At 46.8% G+C, this 19,645-nt stretch overlaps 2 protein-coding genes across 6 annotated transcripts in view; one reads left to right on the top strand and one right to left on the bottom strand.

The window, feature by feature from the left end:
• The window catches only part of CCNDBP1 (cyclin D1 binding protein 1), a 68,624-nt gene that overhangs the window by 39,821 nt on the left and 9,158 nt on the right, over positions 1 to 19,645 (bottom strand). For all 3 annotated transcript variants that reach the window (XR_012494771.2, XR_012494773.2, XR_016020850.1), the window contains exon 10: positions 688 to 731. The gene's annotated coding sequence lies outside the window, so the exon portion shown is untranslated. The remainder of the gene's footprint in view (positions 1 to 687; positions 732 to 19,645) is intronic.
• Positions 181 to 19,516, top strand: EPB42 (erythrocyte membrane protein band 4.2). Of its 3 annotated transcripts, none has more exons than XM_074327851.2 (13): positions 181 to 372; positions 2,819 to 3,004; positions 3,619 to 3,852; positions 6,853 to 6,971; positions 7,883 to 7,987; positions 8,957 to 9,140; positions 9,719 to 9,857; positions 10,141 to 10,244; positions 11,077 to 11,229; positions 12,325 to 12,624; positions 13,775 to 13,935; positions 15,080 to 15,213; positions 17,967 to 19,516. In XM_074327851.2, the coding sequence occupies exons 1-13, from the start codon at positions 363 to 365 to the stop codon at positions 18,127 to 18,129; spliced, it is 1,992 nt and encodes a 663-aa protein (XP_074183952.2). In that variant the 5' UTR covers positions 181 to 362; the 3' UTR covers positions 18,130 to 19,516. The 3 variants fall into 3 exon arrangements, with proteins under 3 accessions (XP_074183952.2, XP_019580941.3, XP_074183951.2); XM_019725382.3 differs by having other exon boundaries at positions 8,957 to 9,134; positions 10,987 to 11,229; positions 17,967 to 19,515; XM_074327850.2 differs by having other exon boundaries at positions 10,987 to 11,229; positions 17,967 to 19,515.

The following is a 19,645-nucleotide window of genomic DNA, read 5'->3' as shown; positions in this document are numbered from 1 at the left end:
AAGCAACAGGCTAAGAGGTTTCTCCTGAGGTTCTCCAGCTGAAAGATCTTTCCTACTCCACCCCCGACTCCAGCCTGCCAGGCATACCCCTGCCTGGGCCTCCTGGCACAAGAGATAAATGAAAAAGGGTAACTCCCAGTAGCTGGTTCAAAAGATACCAGTGGGGAGGGAGTAGGGAAGAGGAAACTTGTCAGGGAGCTCATAGGAGAAGTCGAAGGAAACTTCACTATTTGCAGATTCTTAAGCCAACAAAAGTACCTCCATCACTTTCTACCTGGAAGACAGATTCAAAGAGGGAGCCCAGAGCAACAGTTCAAGACAGGCATTTCCTGTGGCCAAGTGGATAAGAGCAGCCTGCAGGCATGGGACAGGGTGAGCCAAGCCAGCTCTCCATGGGGCTTGCTGGACTGTCAGCAGCCCCTCCATCATTACGTTTTCATTAAAGGAAGTAGGATGGTGGTGGAGGTGATGATGGTGTGACTATGGCAAGGAGTGGTGGTGGGTGCTGGTAGTGACGGAGGTGATGGTGGTGGGGCTATGGTGTGGCAATAGAGTAGTTGGTGGGGGACAGTTGGTGGTCATAGTTGTGACGATAATGGTAAGATGGTGATAGTGGTTAACATGGATTTATATTCTTGTCCCAGGTTCATTAAAACATGACTCTTCTCACTGGGTTGTGATACTTACGGGAGATGACTCTGGGAAAGCATGAGGGTGTCATAGCTTCAAGGCTAAATGGGAGAGAAGAGGAAGTAAGGGTCAGGGAATCCTACTAAAAGGGGCAAAGGCAAACATAACGCAAAAAACAGGCAGACCCAGAGGATGCAGAAACATCAGGGGCCACTGTATTTACAAGTCTCATAAATTCTCATTGTAAAATGAGAATTAGACTGTCTTAATACTCTCAGGCCCCCTTCTTTTTTCTGGGCTGCATGGTGCTGTGTGTTTGGTGAGCCTTTAGGTGAAACAGACAAGTATGATCTTGGGAGAGGTGGTTCTACTCTCTGGGCCTTACTGTTCTTATCTATAAAACATGAAAATTGGACTTAATGATTTCAAAACCACCTCTTCAAATTATTTGACTGTGGGGGCAGCCGGTTAGCTCAGTTGGTTAGAGCACGGTGCTTGTGACACCAGGGTTGCCGGTTCGATCCCGCATGGGCCAGTGTAAGCTGCACCCTCCATAACTACCTTGAAACAACTATTTGACTTGGAGCTGAGAGGGGCCTGGAAAAACACACTTAAAATAAGTAAAAGTTAAAAAACAACAACAATTATTTGACTGTGTTCTAAGAAAAAAATGAGTAGGTTTGAGCAAGATTCTGGATTTTATTCATTGCTTTTGGATTGGGACCAGAAGAGGACGTCCACAGTGAGAACAAGCATTGCTCTTAATAATAATGATGATAATAATAATAATAATAACAATAATAATAATAATAGTGTTTCATTTCATAGGAATTACTATGTGTCTGACACTGTGCTAAGTGTATTACAATCATCCCCCCTTATCCATGTTTTCGTTTTCCATAGTTTCAATTACCTGTGGTCAAACATGGTTCAAAAATATTAAATGGAAAATTCCAGAAGTAAACAATTCATAAGTTTTAAGTTGCATGCTGTTCTTGTAAGGGTGAAACTCAGTAGATCAATGACATTAAACTTAGCCAGTTTACAGTTTAATTTATCCTGATATTCAGCTGTTTTGTCTTAGTTTCTCCCCTCACTAATTATCTATCTGTTAGTTCTCTTTCTCAAGGCTACCCATACCTTACTAATTAACATCCTAACCTGAAAAAAAAGCGGCTTAAATCTTCAGGCGTCAAGATATCGGAACTTGCGATTTCAACTCCGCAGTGATAACTTTCCGGCTGTGGACAGTAAGATTTAAGATAACACTGAGACAGACCTAAGGCCTTGGAAGATGCCAGGGCATGACTTCTCAACTATCAGCCCTGAAGCCTGCTTTCCTTTGTTCTTTCCCATTTACCTGCCTATAAAATCCCTTAATCATTTTGGCTCGGGGAAGGTGCTTTTTTTAGATGTGAGTCTGCCATCTTCCCTAGCTGCCTGCATCTAGAATAAAGGGTGCTTTTTCTCCTCACCAACCCTTGTCACTGTAGTGTTTTGAACTTTTCCAGTGGCAAGCGGCACTGAACCTGAGTTCGGTAACATTCTGAGTAGCATGATGAAATCTCACGCCATGTGCTCCATTCTTCCTGGGATGTGTATCATTCCTTTGTCCACTGTGTTCATGGTGTATGTGCTATCCACCCTTTAGTCCCTTAGTAGCCATATCTATTATCAGATTGACTTTCGCAGTATCACAGTGCTTATGCTCAAATAACACTTATTTTACTTAAGAATGGCCCCTAAACCATTCACACAACTTTTATTACAGTATATTATTATAATTATTCTATTTTATTAATACTTGTTGTTAATCTCCTACTGTGCCAAAGTTATAAATTAAATTTTATTATATATATGCATGACAAAACATAGTATATATAGGGTTCTGTAGTATCCACAGCGTCAGGCATTCCCTGGGGGCCTTGGCACGCATTCCCCGCAGATAAGGCAGGACTACTGTATATGCATTACTTCATTTAACCTCCACAATCCTGCAAGACGAGTAAAGGAAGAGGAAACTGAGGCTCAGATAGTTAGGTTTCTTGCTTGAGGTGGTGGTACAACTAGTAAGTAAGTAAATTGAGCCAAGGATTTTCGAACGCTGTCTCTCTGACTCCAGGGTCTCTGCTTTTACTTAGTTTCCACACTTAACCTAGACACCTTGGTTTCTCTCTTTTCCACATAGCCCTGGGGATTAAGAGCTGTGACTTTCAGGCAGCAAGAAACAATGAAGAGCACCATACCAAGGACATCAGCTCCAGGCGTCTCATTGTGAGGAGGGGGCAGCCCTTCAGCATCAGGCTGCACTTCCGGGCCCCAGTCCACGCATTTCTGCCTGCGCTGAAGAAGGTGGCCCTCATTACACAAACGGGTAAGTGGGGCAGGCCTAGACCCTTTGGGCAGCAGGATGGGGGGTTCTTTCTCTAGCACCCCCTCAGGGAACTAAGGGGCAAATGGCCCACATGGCACCTGGGCCTAAAGAAGTTTTGCTCACCCAGCAGGGCTGTTATGAGGAGGAGATAATGTGCATAAATATTTCTTATTATGATTCAGAAGTTGCTCAGTATCATTACCACTAAGGGATTTCTTCTGGTTGCAAATATAATAACAGTTTTGTAGAAAAGCCTGAAGGGGATCTAATCCAGGCTGAATATCACATGTAATTGCTGCTATTTGTTGAATCTGTACCACACATCAGATATTGGGCCAAACATTTTACATGCAAAATCTCACATTGGCCCTTCGAAGCAGGTATTATTACTATGTCCATTTTATAGACTATGAACCTTTTGCAGATGTAGGTCCATGGGCACTGAGACCCTGTGAGCTCTCATCACCCTTTACTGCCTCCCCTTAGTGGATGGGCCTCTTTTATTCCCTTCCAAAAACAATTTTCACCTGCTCCAACTTTGTGATATTTGACTTTATTACTCTGAGTTGTGAGCAAGACGTCTAACTGACCAATTCACCTGTGTGTGAGTTCAGGCGAGCAGCCTTCCAAGGCCAACGGAACCCAAGCCACGTTCCCGATTTCCAGTCTGGGGGACCAGAAGTGGTGGAGTGCGATGGTGGAGGAGAGAGATACCCAGTCCTGGACCATCTCTGTGACCACACCCTCAGACGCTGTCATAGGCCACTATTCACTCCTGCTGCAGGTCTCAGGCAGGAAGCCACGCCTCCTGGGCCAGTTCACACTGCTTTTTAACCCCTGGGTTCGAGGTGAGTTTGGACTTGGGTCAGTCTGGGCTGCACAGGGTACTCAAGGCACAGGACCTGGGTGCAGTTCTGGCAGGGAGCGCCTGCCCCCGGTCCCAGTGGATAGCTTTCTCTAAGGGCGGCACCAGCAGTTGTTACTGTGGTGTCTGCTCCCTGGATGAATGGCCTTTCAGACTCTGGGTCCTGTCTTGGCGTCACCTCTGGCAGAAGCAGCCTTTCCCACTAAAGCAAAGGCTTATCTCACCACCAAACCCTGGTGCTGGCTCAGGCTATTTGGTTACAGGAGTTGAGACTCACTGAGATGACCCTGGGAGAGCTGCCCTTTACTGTAACAGTACAGGGGGGTGAAAACTAGAAAGTGCTTCAGGAATGGAGGTGACCTGAGGAATGGACTTCTCTGATTCTTTCCTGGACTCCCATAGTCGATCTTTAGGTACATTCAGGTGTTATGGGTCCTGAGGTTTATATAATTTGGGGAATGTTTTAGAGAAAATGAATACAAAACTTTGAATTGCTAAGGCCCTTTCCAGGGCCTAGGGAGGGCCCCCAAATCTTCAGCTTCATCAGCTTCACAGTAAATCTACCCTGTTTCACTATCTCTGCTTCTCTCCACTTGTTTGTTCTGTTCTTACTACTACAGAATGTGAGTCCTCTGCATACTGATCTAAGTACTATCTGACTGGAGCCACAAATTAAATGGTCAGTTTCCTGTAGCTCAGCAGTCAATGGGTGGGCTTTCTTGGGATCAGGTGACCTCCTGCAGCCCAACCAGTGGCCACCTCTGGAAAAGCTCAGCCCAGGTTGTTGGGTCTATTTCACCCTGGAAAGGTTGTCAGACATGGTTGACATGGCCCAAACAGGAGCCAACGGGCCCTCTCCCTTCCCATTCTGAAGACTGAGTCTGTCTTTCTTTTCTTTTCTTTTTTTTTTTTAAATCTGCCACCACGTACCTTCATTCTCTGGGCTTCTTGAAGGGTTGTTTAGGGGAATAGAAAACATTTTCTCCCGGCTTTCCTGTCCTCGCTACCCCAGATAACAAGTCCATAGCCTTTTCATTTCAAGAGTTTCACTGCCAGCCTGAAGGGGGCCTCATTACAAGGCAGGGCTGGGAAATGAGAGGAAACGGGGAAGTAGAAGAAATCTTTCCAGGCTCCTGCAGCCCTTATCTTTGGTCCCGAGTTCCTGACTCCCTTTCTAAATGGTACCTGAATCCCAATGAACTTCCTCTCTCCACTTTTCTTGCCCACGATGGAGCTGACCAATCCCTCAGATGGCCCTGACTGTTCTAGTTCAAGGCTTTTCTTCCTGCTCCAAGGGGGTGGGCAGGTGGAAAAATGGACGGGGAGTAAAATCCATTCAGTTTGAAGTGATTTAGGCCCTGCCTTTGTGGGTGAGTGTGGATTCAGGGCCCCTTCAGGTGGGGGAGGCCCCATGGCTATCCACATGCTGACAGACTCTCAAACCATTTCATTCCAAAGCTGAGGCTTAGTGTACTCACCTCACTGACTCTGCGCCCACATCCAGAATTAAGCCCTGGCAGCCCGAGTAAAGACACAGCAAAGACAGTTCTGGGAAAGTGCTCAGTTCAAAGGGAACCCATAGTCTTAACTCCAGGCCAGGATTTCTGCCTCCATGCTTGGCTAGTAGGGACCTGCCTAGGAACAGCCTTTATATGAGTATGTGTGGATGTGTCTCCCTGAGCAGGAGTGAGTTATTGCCTCTGTTCAGCTAGGAGGTGATTAAGAGATTTTCAGAGATTATCTGGGACTCAGTCTCATTTTAGCATACTTGGAAATGGGGCTTTCCTAAATTCAAAAGGAAACTTTACATCCTATAATGAAAGTCAGAGTCCTATTCATAAGCAGGAACTTTATGAAAGGGGGGCTGCACCCAAGTAGAGAAGTGTGGCTTCCACTTTTGTGGAGGGTGGGGCCACCTGTGCTCTGACAGTGTACTTCTCAGAGCCCTGCGGAGTCTGGAGCCAAACACCTCAGTTTGAAGTGATTTCCAAAGAAGTGATGGTCAGCTGACTTCACAGTACTCAGGATGGAGGGGCAGGAGCTGAGGGCTCCTTGGGCACCTGCTCTATGATTTTAGGCCCCACGTTTTTTAGGGCTTTCTAATATCCTATCTAATATCAAATCTGTTGATTTGAATACCCTCATCCCAGCTGGATGCCTGGGGGGTTGGGGAGGAGAACGGTTGGGAAAACCTTTTTTCCTTCTAGTCCCCAGGAACCAGTCTAACCACCCCCCAACTCCACTCCCAGCACCAGATTCAGGGAGAGACACTTGGCAAGCAGAGCAGATTCCCTCCCACCCCCCCATCCCAGCTTCCTAGAGTGGTCAATGGCCTCTTTAAAGCCCCCCTACTCCTCCACAACCCAACCCTCGGATGAGAACCTAGGACAGACACCAGGGAGAGACCGTGGGAGGCCTAGACCCACTTGGACACCCCCAGGATGAAAGCCAATGCTCTGGCTTCCACTTTGCCAGCTCCACTGCTCCCTCGGACCCTGTCTCGCTAAATGCTTCTCTTCTCTTCTGCTCACCCCTGTCAATCTTTTCTTTAATTTTTTTTTGTTTCTGAAACACTGTTTTTTTTTTTTTTTTAATTGAACTTGTGAGAGAGACATAACAGCCCCATAGGAAGCTCTCTGGGCTGCTGCAAAATTCTCTTGGGCTGATAGCACTCTGGATACACATGTCTTCTGGAAACCAATGGGCTTTCAAAGATTGGCTTACTCCTCCTGTCTGCCTGGCTATGAAGACTACCATGGCTGACCCAGAAACTCTGACCCCTTTTCCCACTCTCCACCAGAGGGGAGGCTGGGTCCCAGTGAGGACAGTGAAAAGAAAAAGTTCTTCCTCGGTCCTCATCAGATCCCCGGAGCTGAGGGAGAGACCTGCAGCCAAACCTGACCTGGACAGGGAGGGCAGAGGCCTGGATGTGGAAGGCAGGCCTATCACCCACAGGCCCTCATCCCTGCCTGCTTCTCACCAGGGGATGCTGTGTTCCTGGAGAATGAGGCTCAGCGCAGAGAGTACGTGTTGAACCAGAACGGCCTCATCTATCTGGGTACTGCTGACTGCATCCAGGAAGAGTGTTGGGACTTTGGCCAGGTACGGGGGCCTCCGGGGAAGGTGAGGGGTTACCCCATAATCTTCAGTGTTCAGGCCAGACAGAGCTGGCAGATCCAAAACTCCTGATCATGAGGCCATGTCTCTAAGCAATTTCAGCTGAGTGGTGCCTCTCTTTCCTCAGGGCCACATCAAACCAGCCTCCAGAGTTATCTTCCTAAAGACCATACAAATTAAACCTCTGTTAAATCCCCACTGTCTACAGGGCAAAACCCAAATCCCCCGACACAACACACAGGCCTTTCACAGCCAGGTCACTGCTTTCCTTTCCCCAAGAGCCACCCATGCTGCAGCCCCTGGCCAGCCCCTGGCCATGCAGGCTGATTGTTCCCTCTGCCTGGAATAGCTTTCCTTCTTTATCCCCTAGGAAGCATCTACCCATCTTTTAAGACGCTCTGAAATCCATCCTCAGCCGCCAAAGGCAGAGTGAATCTCTCCACTGTGCTCTCTGCTTTGGGTTGGCATCTCTCCTACTGTTCTGGTCATGTTGCTAAGATCTACAGTCTATGTGGCTACATGTCCCTCTCCACTCCTAACCACGGGCTTAGCAGGGACAAGCAGGGACAAGAGCAGGCGCTGCCTTGATATCTTCCACACACGTCAGTGCCAGCAGGAGCAATAAGAGTGCACGAAGTGGGTAAAGATAGAAATGAAAGGAAACAACACAGCCCTGGTCTTCAAGAGCTCACACCCTATCAGGAGAGTCAGACAACAGAGTAGGCAAAGGACTAGACTGCCAGGCCCAGAGACGGGGCCCAGGGTGGGGGTGGGCAGCAACAAAGCCAGGGCGGAAGGAGGGAAGTCTGAGTCTGGGAGAAGGACCAGGTGATGGGGATTGACTGGGGGGGGGGGGGGTGCAGACCCTTTGTCATGGCCCTGTGTGGTCCTTACAGTTCGAGGGCGATGCTTTGGACCTCAGCCTGGGCCTGCTGAGCAGGGACAAGCAGGTGGAGGAGTGGAGCAACCCCGTGTATGTGGCCCGTGTTTTGGGTGCCTCGGTGAGTGACAGGAGGGGAACTGTGAGTCCTCTGACACAGCTGCCCCCCTCTATGGCTCTGGGTATCTTCAAAAACACCAATGGTTCCCTCCTCCCAAGGTACGGAGATAATTCCTGGAGAAGGGCATGAGTGAGGAGGGGAGGACAGTAGCATCTACAGGGGCGATAAAAGCAAAGGGAGATATCATCATTTAGGACATAAGCCAGCGAGGACTAAAACTGGCCTGGATTTCCTCAGAGCACTCCCCTGGTCCCCTGCTTCCTCCTCACATCCCAAACTGGAGGCCTAGATCCCCCAGGGAAAGACTAGGGTTCATCTTACTCAGGGTTTGCTGCTAAGGTGGTCAAAGGGACTTGTTTTTATTTTTCAATGTTTTCTACAAAAATGCTGACCATAAAGCTACCTTGGTGCTTTCCCATTGTCCCTAAAAGTGCTTTCACAGGAGTAATGTGTTCCCCATTTCCTCTTGTGCCATTGGACTCCCCTCTGAAGAAGTGGTGAGAGATAGGACCAGCCTGCGAGGAAAAGGAATCTCAGGATGAGAGGGCCTTGAGGCCTCAGGTGCAAACACCCTCAAAGGAATTAGGGTCAGGCAAGTGAAGGAGCAGGGAGGGAACCCAGCCCCCGTGAGGGGCCACACACACTCCTCTTGTGGCTGGAGCTTTCTTTGCCAGTTGGGCCACAAAGCCCTCGCTTTCCGAGGACTTGTTAACAAGGTGGATTCCTGGACCCCACCCCTAGAGATATAACCCAATGGGCTAGGGTAGAGTCCAGGAACATGCAGGATTAACAAGTTTTAGGTGAGTCTGATGCATACGGTCTGTCCACTATGCTTGGAGATCTGTGATGGGCCCTCCTCAACCTCCATCCTTGCCCTATGCCCCCCCCACTCCGCCCCACAAGTCCCTTCCATCCCGGAAGCTATCCTGGGCTGGGACTCACATAATATCCACACATTTGCTCAAACAGCTGCATGCTTTGAAGGAGAAGAATGTCCTGCCCACACCGCAGATCCAGGCCGCCCAGGAAGGGTCCTTGCGGAACAAGCGCAGGGGCAGCGTGCCCATCCTGCGGCAATGGCTCACAGACCACAGGCGACCTGTGTATGATGATCAAGCCTGGGTGTCGGCTGCTGTTGCTTGCACAGGTACAGGTACAGAACAGGCTTGCCTGCTGCACACATAGGTCCCCTTGGCTACTGTACAGAGTGTCTGCCCTGCCTCTCGGCTTGCCCTGGGGCTCCATGTGGGCGGGACATCTCCCAAAGCAGGCACTTCCTCTACTCATACCTGGTTCAGGTGCACCATCTGGCCAAGAAACCGGTTTCTTGTCCTGGGCAGCTCCTCCTGACCATCTTCTGCTCCTTTCCCCCTCGGCAGAGTTGGGCCCATTTGGCAAACTCTGTTCCCAAACTCACTTTCTCCCTCAAACTTGCCCAGCCCCTGTCCCAGTAGAGAAGCCCCCGATGCTCGGCTGTATCTTCTGTCAGCCTCCCCTTGCTTGATGCTCTGCCCGCTGTGTAACTTGTTTGTACCCCATTTCTCGGCTTTATAGGTCCTGTGCCTGGTGTCAGTTCTAACTTCCTGGTGCCCATACCCCTCCTCTTTCTACAATGTCACCTGGCATTTAAGACAATGACCACCCTGAGGATCACTGAAAATGCTAGCCATCCTGCCCCCCTCCCAACCTTAGGCATCTCTGGTGCCCTCTGACTCTGCCCCTTCTACGCAGTGTTGCGGTGCCTGGGAATCCCTGCCCGAGTTGTTACCACGTTCGCCTCAGCCCAGGGCACTGGAGGGGGCCTGCTTGTGGATGAGTACTACAGTGAAGAGGGGCTTCAGAATGGAGAAGGCCAGAGAGGCAGAATCTGGTGAGAAGCCTGAAGGTCACAGATTAGAAGGGCTCCAAACCTGCGTGGTATGACCCCATGGGAATCCCCGCACCCAGTGCCCCAGGCACTGAGAGGAGACCTTCACGATTCTTGGAGGCAGGACATTGATGGTCAGTAGTGGCATGCACACCCCTTCCTAGGGGTGTCACAGCGACTTTTACACAGTGTCCTTCCATCCCCATGGCAACAATGACTGCCATTTCTAGAGCCTCTTCAGGATTCCTTTTCCCCCCACTCAAATTGTTCCTTTTGCTACTTTCAGGATCTTCCAGACTTCCACAGAATGCTGGATGACTCGGCCTGCTTTGCCCCAGGGTTATGATGGATGGCAGATTCTGTACCCCAGTGCTTCTATAGGAGGTGGAGGTAAAGTTGGGGGTAGGCAGAGCCCCCACAGAGCTGCAAGGGCTAAAGGAGTCCCTCGGAGAGGAAACAGGAGCAGCAGGTGGTCTAAAGGGGCTCTGCATCCTCTAAAAGAGGAGAAGTGGAAAAAAGGATAGTGGCTGGCAGAACGCCAGTGAGCACAAGAGGACAACCGTGTTAGTGATCTCAGCCCCAGGCTGTGGGGAGACTAGCCCCACCACAGAGCAAAAGGCGAGAGCGCTGAGTCTCAATGAAGGGCAGAGAGTCTTAAGAAAGCTGATGGATGGGCTGGATCAAGGTCTTATAGGGTAGGACTTCTGAGCTTCTAGATATGGATGAAGAAATTACCAAGACAGGCCATAAAAGGATGACTCTTCCTTTCCCAGGAACAGGACAGTCACAGGGCCTGGCACATAATAAGTGCTCAATAAATGTGACCTAGTCCTATTGTACCTGTAGCAAAACTGGCTTTGGAACTCCTGTGTATTATGTTCCTCTGAGGTTCTACCTGCCAGTTTCTGAGAGGGATCCTGTCACAGGCCATAACCAAAAAGTATTGTGACTAAACAGTTGTGAGTTTCATCCCTGCAAGGCCCTCTTGGAAACTCTGCCCAATGCCCACCTCTGACCTTGATCCTGGGGGAGGGAAAATAGAGTCTAAGATGGGGACTGAGGGTATGCAGCTCTGACCCAAGCAGAGGTCTGGGCGTGGCTCCCCTTGCTCACTGACGTTTCTCTCCCTCAGTCTTGAGGGACTGTGATCTGGTCCCGGTCAGAGCAGTCAAAGAGGGGACACTGGGGCTGACCCCTGCAGTATCAGACCTTTTTGCCGCAGTAAACGCCTCATGTATGGTCTGGAAGTGCTGTGAGGATGGGACACTGGAGCTGACCAACTCCAACACTAAGTATGTTGGCAACAACATCAGTACCAAAGGTGTGGGCAGTGACCGCTGTGAGGACATCACTCAGAATTACAAGTATCCTAAAGGTACTGGGCAGGGGAGGGCCCCAGACTTCTTAGCCCCTGAACCAACAAATGAAGGGAAGGGATGGGCCAGACAGATGCAGGCCATAGAGAATTGCCGTCCTTTCCCCATCATATAAAACAGGGTTTCTCAACCCCCTTTGACACTATTGCCATTTGGGGCCAGGTAACTTTGTTGTGGGAGCTATGCATCATAGGACATTTAGCAGCATTCCTGGTCTCTATCCACTAGATGCCCCATTAGCACCACCACCCCACACACCACCACCACCAGTTGTGACAACCAAAAAACATCTCCAGACATTTCCAAATATCCTGAGGGGCAAAAATTTCCCCCGGTTGATAACCACTACTATAAAACAACCCCACGAAGCTGCTCGAAGATGTTCTCCCTCTCCCCCTCTTGTCAAGCACCCCTTAATCTGTTCCTCATTAGTTAATGGCACCACCATCCACCTCTCTGTCCAAATAAGGCTTGCACTCGCCTCACCTCTCCCCCCTTTACCATCCCACATTACTCTCACATCTGTCTTCTCATCTCCTTCCCCACTGTCTATAGGTAACCGAGGGCCTCATCATGTCTTGTCTGCAGTGTTCCAACAGCCTCCTAACTGGACCCCCTGACTCCAATATCTCCATCATTATTCCCTTTCCAACTTTCAGTTTCCAGATGAGCTTTCTAAGACACAAATATAATTATGTTACTCCCCTGCTCCAGAGTATTCCTTGACCCCCATTGACCTTGGAATAAGTCCAAACACCTTCACCTAGGAAGATTCAAGTCCCTGCCAAACTGTCCTCAGAAACAGTGTGACTTGTCCAAAAGCTTGCTCTCTCAACTGTTCAAGGGGCAAACTCATAGCACTTGAAAAAGAACTTTGTTCTTGAGTGACTTAGAAGGGACACGCTTTATATGAGGTAGATCTTTCTAGCACAGATTTTTTTTTTTTTTAGCTAAATATGGCCTTAGAGGTTTGCAAAGCTCTTGTGACTTTGGCATTGAGCAGCAGTGGGTAAATGAATCTTAATCCTGGGCTTTTATTAGAAGGGTCTATACCTGCTGGGTAAGAGGTCTGCCTTGATTCTCCCATTCTTCAGGATCTCGTCAAGAAAAAGAGGTGCTGGAGAGAGTCCAGAAAGAGAGACTGAAACACGAGGAAGACAGTGAAATCCATCCTCCCAGTCTTGAGACTGCCGACCCTCTGTACCTGTTCTTGGAAACGCCCGGCTCCCTACCCCTGGGAGGGGACATGCAGCTCTCTGTGATCCTGGTTAACCCCAGTGACCAGGAGAAGGAGGTGCAGCTGGCAATTGGGGTACAGGCCATGTACTACAACGGCATTGTTGCTGCCCAGCTCTGGAAGACGCAGCTGTCTCTCACACTCAGTGCCAACCTGGGTAACTATGGCCCCACCAGAGGCCCATACACCCAGCTCCCACCCTGGGCAGACAGCAGCTATAGGGCTCCCCTTGCAGGTCTGAATAGGTGGCTTCTAGCCGCTGGGGTCCTGTCTCCCTCAACATATATGTATTGCGCTTTGCACAGAAAAAAAAAACACACACACAAAAAACCCCCCACAATTCTGATTGCAGTAACATAAGTAAACAGACCATAGCAGCAGGGTACGAAGTGTTTGATAAGGTAAACAGAGTACAGTGGTAAGGGTGTATCACACCCAGGCTGGAGCAGGCTGCCCCCAAGTAAGTCAGACTGCACTTGTTCTTAACCGATGAGTAGGGCAGCGGTGGACAGAAAAGTGAGTCGTGAGCATTCCGGGCAGAAGGAACAAGGGCACAGGCTCCTCCTCCCAGAAGTTCTTATTTAATTGGTCTGGAATAGGTCCAGGCACTGGTATTTTTTTTTAAAGCTCCCTGTTATTTTAGCGTTGAAATTCTCTGGACTACAGCAGAACAAAGGTGTTTCAAACTTTGCTGCAATCCGAATCACCTAGGGAAGCTTGGTGCTCAGCCAGCACCCCAGACCAATTAAATCAGAAATTCCATGGTTGGAGCCAACCATCAAAAACAATTTTAATTCCTTGGGTGGTTCCAACATGCAGGCAAGAGAAAACTGTGGAACCGAGCTTGCCTACATTATTGCAAAAGCCTCCTAACCACCACTCCTCGCCACTGCCTCCAGTCTCTCCACCATGTTTCCTTTCCAAGGGGTTGGGAGGAGTGGTAGGGGAGCTGATGGGGACAGATCACGCAGGAGCTTGCATATCACGCTAAGCAGTTTGAGTTCTGTTCTTTGGGCAATGAGGAGCTGGTGAAAATTTCTAATGAGACAGTCAATGTGATCAGACATTCATTGGGGGGAAAAAAGGAACTTTCGGCAGAATGGAATCGAAGGGGTAATGTTAGAGTAGTGGTTCTCAACCTTTGCTGCACACTGAATCACCTGGGAATTTTAAAAATACTGATACTGGGGCCTCATCTTTCTGGCTTCAGTGAGGTCCCGACGCCTATGCATGGTGTGTGTAACTATTGCTTGTTTCCGGAGTACACACACGCGGCCCTTTGCACTGACTCCACCATCACGTTTCAGTTAGGAGGATCACCACCAGCCTGTCCTCCTCCGATTTTGAGCGAAGCCCACCTGAGAACAGCTTCCTCAGGCTCACTGTCATGGCAACGCACTCCACGTCCAGCCTCAGCTGCTTTGCTCAGGAAGACATCGCCATTTGTAGACCATGCCTTGTTGTCAAGGTAGGCAGCTGTCTTCCCCCAAACTGCTCTCATTTGCCACTACTCAGGTCCCCATTTCAGAAGGAATCAGAGACCTTCAAGCTTCAGAGCAGGTGACTGTGCAGCAGGATTGCCAGAAAATGCTAGGTTGAGAGATCTTTTTCTTGAAAGAGATGCTTTTTTTTTTACATGTGCTACTTGGGTTCAAATCTTCCAACTTTAGTTGGTTAAGTAAAGGTTTCTAAAATCGGGGTCTTTCCAGTTGCTGCCTCCATACTTATAGAGTTAATAGCCTACATTTACTTAGCACTTTATACATAGGCCAAAGTATTTTCATCTCCTTTATTTCTTTTAATACAAAAGCCCTGTGAGGTGGACTGTTTCAGATGAGGAAACAGTCCTAGAGAACAACATGCCCAAGATCATAAAAATGGGACATTTTTAGAATCTTACAGCTCTTGGTCCAGTACTCTTTCCACATGTCTACCCTGGCCAAAATGAATGCGATTTGGTCCTTGCCCTCGAGGAGTTTATAGTTGGGTAAGGGAGATACAACATTTGGTCATCTATGTAAGTGCTTTAATAGAGGAACAAAGTCACTATGGGATAAGTGACGTAAAGGGGATTAATTCCATCTGGTGGATTTGAGGAAAACTTCATGGAAGGGGTGGCATTTATACTGGGCCTTGAAAAATGGGTAAGCTTTTAGTACAGAGGTGGGAGAAGACCCTGGCAGGCAGAAGACTGAGCAAAGAGGCCCAAAGGAAGGGAACCTGAGGAGTGTGCTGGGGATGGGAAAGTACCCGATGTGGCTTGGATGTTGTTTATTCAAGGGAAGGATAGATGAAGCTGGAGAGGTGGTTGGAGTCAGACCACAAGGGCTCTGAATGCCAACTGAAGCTCAATTCCAGACATAATGGGAAACCCCCCAAGGTCTCTAAGTGAAGGAGAGGCACCATCAGAGATGGTCAGTGATGGATCAAGGATGAGAGTGAATGCAGGAAGACCAGGTAGAGGGGTAAAGAAGTCAGCTGTGATATGTGGGTCAGGATATCAGCGGTTGGAGAGCACTTGAGGAGGGTATGGGGAGGGTGCCCAGGAGGAGAGGGAGTGACTGTGGCTTTGTGCTCTTGGCCTTTGCACCAAGTTTTGCTTCTTCCCACAGATGCCAGAGGAAGCAGAGCAATATCAACCACTTAAGGCCTCAGTCAGCATCTATAACTCCCTACGTGCAACCATGAAGGATTGTATAATCTCCATCCTTGGAAGGGGGCTCATTCACAGAGAGAGGAGATACAGGTAAGAGATCACACCTTCTAATCCCACAACACATCTCAACTGGTCAGAAAGGCAGGGACCTAGGATTAATGCCTGTCCTTTTGCTATATTCATAGACAGAGCAAATACGCTCTGAAGTAAGGGATTAGAACCTCTCTCATCCTGGGGCCACCATGTGGTTAGGCGGACAGGAGTGAGGGAGGCTGTGTGCTGCTTAAGCATCCATCTGACCGTTTGCTGCCCTGATCATGCAGGAAGAGCAAGCGTATTGGTGGTGAACGCAGGTGAGGGGGTTAGGGCTAGGTTCTAGAGAATATCACAGGGAGGGTAGGCTGCCTCTAAAAGCTGCATTCTACTAATGCCCACCACAATACTGAATTTTATTTAAATATTCTTTTATTCTTATTCCCTACTCCCATGCCCACCATCCTTTATACTCTTTTGTTAGTATGTGTAAAATGTACTGTTGATTCACGAACCTGTATTTTTAACTTACATAAATGATGTTAATTCTTTTTCTTACTTTTAACTCAGATCTGTTTTGAAGATTTAGCCACAGATGTCAAGTCCATTGTTTCTGCTACATAATACCCCATGGTCCCATCCCCCACTTCCTACTGCTTCACTTCACAGTGATGGGCACCCAGAGTGCCTCCAACTCTCGGACGCCACAAATACTGCGGCAACGAACATAACCACACATGCCCCCTTATATACTTATTTGAAACTTCCATGGCCACGAATGGAATTGCTGAGTCATAGGATATGACGTGTTTTGACCAGGTTCTATCAGATTTGTTTGCAGAATTTTGCTAAATAGAACAGAAAAGTAGGAATACAGAAACTGTCGTTGACTGCTGGAGGGAGTACAGACTACTGTATACGACAGTTTCTGTATTCCTACTATTCCTCCATGCTTGGCAATACCCAGCTTTCTCTTTCTTCCAGTCTAATAGTAATAAGATAATCTCTCATTATTGTTTTAATTTGCAACTCTTCATATGCTTATTAGCCTTGTCCATTTCCTCCTCTGCAAAGTTCTTTGCTCACTTTTCTTTTGGTGTTCCTGATTTTTTTCCTTGTTGATTTATAGGAGTTCCCTGTATAGTCTAGGTATTAATCCCTTGTTGGTGTTAGATGTTGCCAAGTATCTTCTTTCATTATCTCTCCTCTGATTATGTCCACTGCATCCTTCATTGAATATGAAGTATGAGCAAACGGTGAATGTTTAAATAAAAAATTATTACAGTAAAAGACACATTGCCATTAATACCCCTCAAAGTACTCCCCCTCACTTCTAACACACTACCATCGTTCTTGCCACTTTCTGAAGCAGCTCTGGACGTCCTCTTTCGTGAATGTCTTTAATTGCATTGAATCATTTTGACTTTGGGGAAGAGCCAGAAGTCGCAAGGTGCCAGATCCAGTGAATACGGCAGATGAGGACACACTGTGTTTTTATTGGACAGAAATTGCCATATACCAAAAGTGATGTGTGACATAGAGCGTTGTCATGATGGAGGATGATTTACGGCATACTTTAAAACACAATTTACAGATCAATTTTGTTTTAAAGTGTGCCATAAATCATCCGCTTTATTCTTTCAACTGTAGCTCGCACCCCACTGACTGCACTGAACAAGTTGAAACTTGTCACACTGTTACTAAGGTTTGATGCATCGCTTCCTGTACTGAAGATCCCTGCCTTTCTGTTGGATGGCACTTGACAGCAACATTCACTGTATTTTGTGATCACAAAGGAAAGGCTCCCTGTCACACATCGCTTCTCGTACGGCAATTTCTGTCAAATAAAAACATTACAGTGTGTCCTCATCCACCTTGTTCACCGGATCTGGCACCATGCAGCTTCTGGCTCTTCCCCAAAATCAAAATGACCATGAAAGGTAACTGTTTTGAATCGAGGACATCAAGGCAGCCACGACAACACAACTAAAGATACTCATGAAAGAGGATTTCCAGAACTGCTTCAGAAAGTGGCAAGAACAATGGAATCCGTGTGTTCAAAGCGAGGGGGAGTATTTTGAGGAAGATTAATGGCAATGTGTCTTTTACTGTAATACATTTTTTTATTTAAACATTCACCGTATTATTTGATCACACCTCATACACGGTATAGAGTTTAGCATTCACAACAACTACTCCTACCATCCCGGAGGTCCCTGACAGGTTGTCTGGTTATTGAGCCACTGCCTCAGCATCATGAAACTCAATGAGTCATTCTTGCCAATAAGTTGAGAGGGGGGACTGCCAATATTTAACCAGACTTTTGTGGTCTCCCGGATCAATTGTGGAGCAAAGCTCCTCCACAAAGGAAATCTGCACCATTCCCTCAGTCACCATAAGAAGGTCCATAGGCAGGCCACAAGGCAACAAACGCCAACTGTTGACACATTGACAACTCAATATGCCTGCCATACCAACTGCATTTAGCAAAGTGAGGGTTCCAAAACTACAGCCTTTCCAAACATACCCCAACACTGTTACCAAGAGTAGGACCAGACTGACGTCACAGGTGATAAAATAAACAACAGATGCAACTTGGATGCCCTTAGCATAGGACTTCTCTTCTCAACAATGCAATTGCTCACCATGGGGAGGCTCCTGTCTTCTATCCCCTTAAAACATCCTGTTTCAACAGCAAGGTGTTTATGTCATCACAGTCTACCTCTTCGAGTAGGGAAGGATCAGAGTCACTGGGACCAGCAAAGGAATGAACCTGGGACAGAACTAGCACCTGCCTTTCTTTATTTCAGATTAAGTTCAGTGCGGCCCGGAAGTACCTTGCACACCCAATTCCTGTTCACGCCAACGAAGGTGGGGCTCCAGCGGCTCACTGTGGAGATGGACTGCAACATGTTCCAGAACCTAACCAACTACAAAAGTGTAACTGTGGTAGCCCCTGAACTTGCGGCTTAAACTACCAGCTCTAGTGTATCACTCGCCTCAAACACCCCCTTGAATCTATGATCTAAAACCAAATGTGCTGGAAAGGGAAACTTTGCTTATCAGACAAATGAAATCTCCATTCAGGTTGAGCAGAAAAGTAACTAAGAACAAAACTAGATTCCCAGAAATCATTAGAAGAGACATTCATTTTTGTCACCCCAGCTTAAGGAGCTGTGAAGACTAATTGTCTTAGAATAAAAACTACTGGGCTTGAGTGATAAAAGGAAGCCTTTGAAAAGGTACTCAGATAAGTACGTTGGTATTTTTCTGGTTCAGGATTTTTCATAACCATATTACTGCTAACTAACGCATTCATTAACTCATAGGTAAGGAAAAGAACCTAACATTTAAATAATTTTTATATTTCTGATGAAGTGGGACAATTATTTGCTAAAAATGGAATTTTTAGATAATCCTAAGATTACATTGATTAGTGCTATCCCTGATCATTATTCTTAAAGATCCACGAGGACTGAACAAAGTTATAAAATATCCAACATAGTACCTGAGAATGATCTTCTAGATTCAGCTATAGATAAGCTTTTATGAGAGTTCTATATTCATTAAGTATTCCACAATTAATGTCCGATGTTAATGACATGAATTTGGTCTAGTAGAGAATTATGAAAATTATTAAGTATATAGAAAATAGGCCCTATAAGAAAAAATAAAAGAATCAGATTGCTTTTGTACAAAGTTATGATTTTTTGTTGTTGTTTACATTCTTTTATTGCTTTGGCACTCTCTCAGTTTGATTTTAGTTCCTTCTCTTTATGATAATTCTTAAAACTACAGAATGACACTTCGCAAAGGTAAATTAGAACTCTTCACTTAGGAATTTCAACCCCAAGTGTATACTAGTTGCTCAAAAGAATGGCTGCGGTTGCTGAGCTTACCTAAAGAGAGCATGGGGACATCAGAAGGGCAGATGTGATAAATTACACCTATACAAAGAAAAGGCCTGACACTAGAGGTGGTGGAGATCTGCAGTACATACATAAGGCCCAAGTCAGGTCACCAGAATATACATCACTACGGGTTTACCTTGTTTCCAATATACGATCTTCTAGACTGATGCAAAAATATAATTAGGTGGTGATGGTTTTGCAAAAGGATTAACTGAAGTGGCCCTTAAAATTGTATAAACTCTGTATAAACTCTCTTATACATTTAAAATGTTTTGGTTTATAAAAATTTTGTATTTATATTTGGGGACACTTAATATGTTAACAGAGAAAACAATATAGGTATATATAAAAAAACAAATCTGGTTCAATGAAGTGAACAAACCTAACAGATGATGAGCTCAATACCACAAAGTAATTTTAGAGGCATGGAGTGACTCGGAATAATACTTAGAAGGACCTATCAATAAGAATATTTATATAACATTTTCAAGTATTAAAAGGGATTTTAGAGTCATCTTCTGTAAATAAAGTGTTTTGTTCTAAATATACTTCTGATCAGAATCAGAGTTTTAGATCTA

Source organism: Rhinolophus sinicus, chromosome 3 (assembly GCF_057876585.1).
Source record: "Rhinolophus sinicus isolate RSI-liver-muscle chromosome 3, RSI-T2T, whole genome shotgun sequence".
NCBI lineage: Eukaryota > Metazoa > Chordata > Mammalia > Chiroptera > Rhinolophidae > Rhinolophus > Rhinolophus sinicus.
The sequence above is the reverse complement of the archived record's forward strand: the minus strand, read 5'-3'. Positions and strand labels throughout refer to the sequence as shown.

Coding starts and splice junctions, on each gene's coding strand:
- EPB42 (XM_074327850.2), top strand. Junction 3,005..3,618: donor GGCCCTCATTACACAAACGG/GTAAGTGGGGCA, acceptor GTGTGAGTTCAG/GCGAGCAGCCTTCCAAGGCC. Junction 3,853..6,852: donor TTTTAACCCCTGGGTTCGAG/GTGAGTTTGGAC, acceptor GCTTCTCACCAG/GGGATGCTGTGTTCCTGGAG.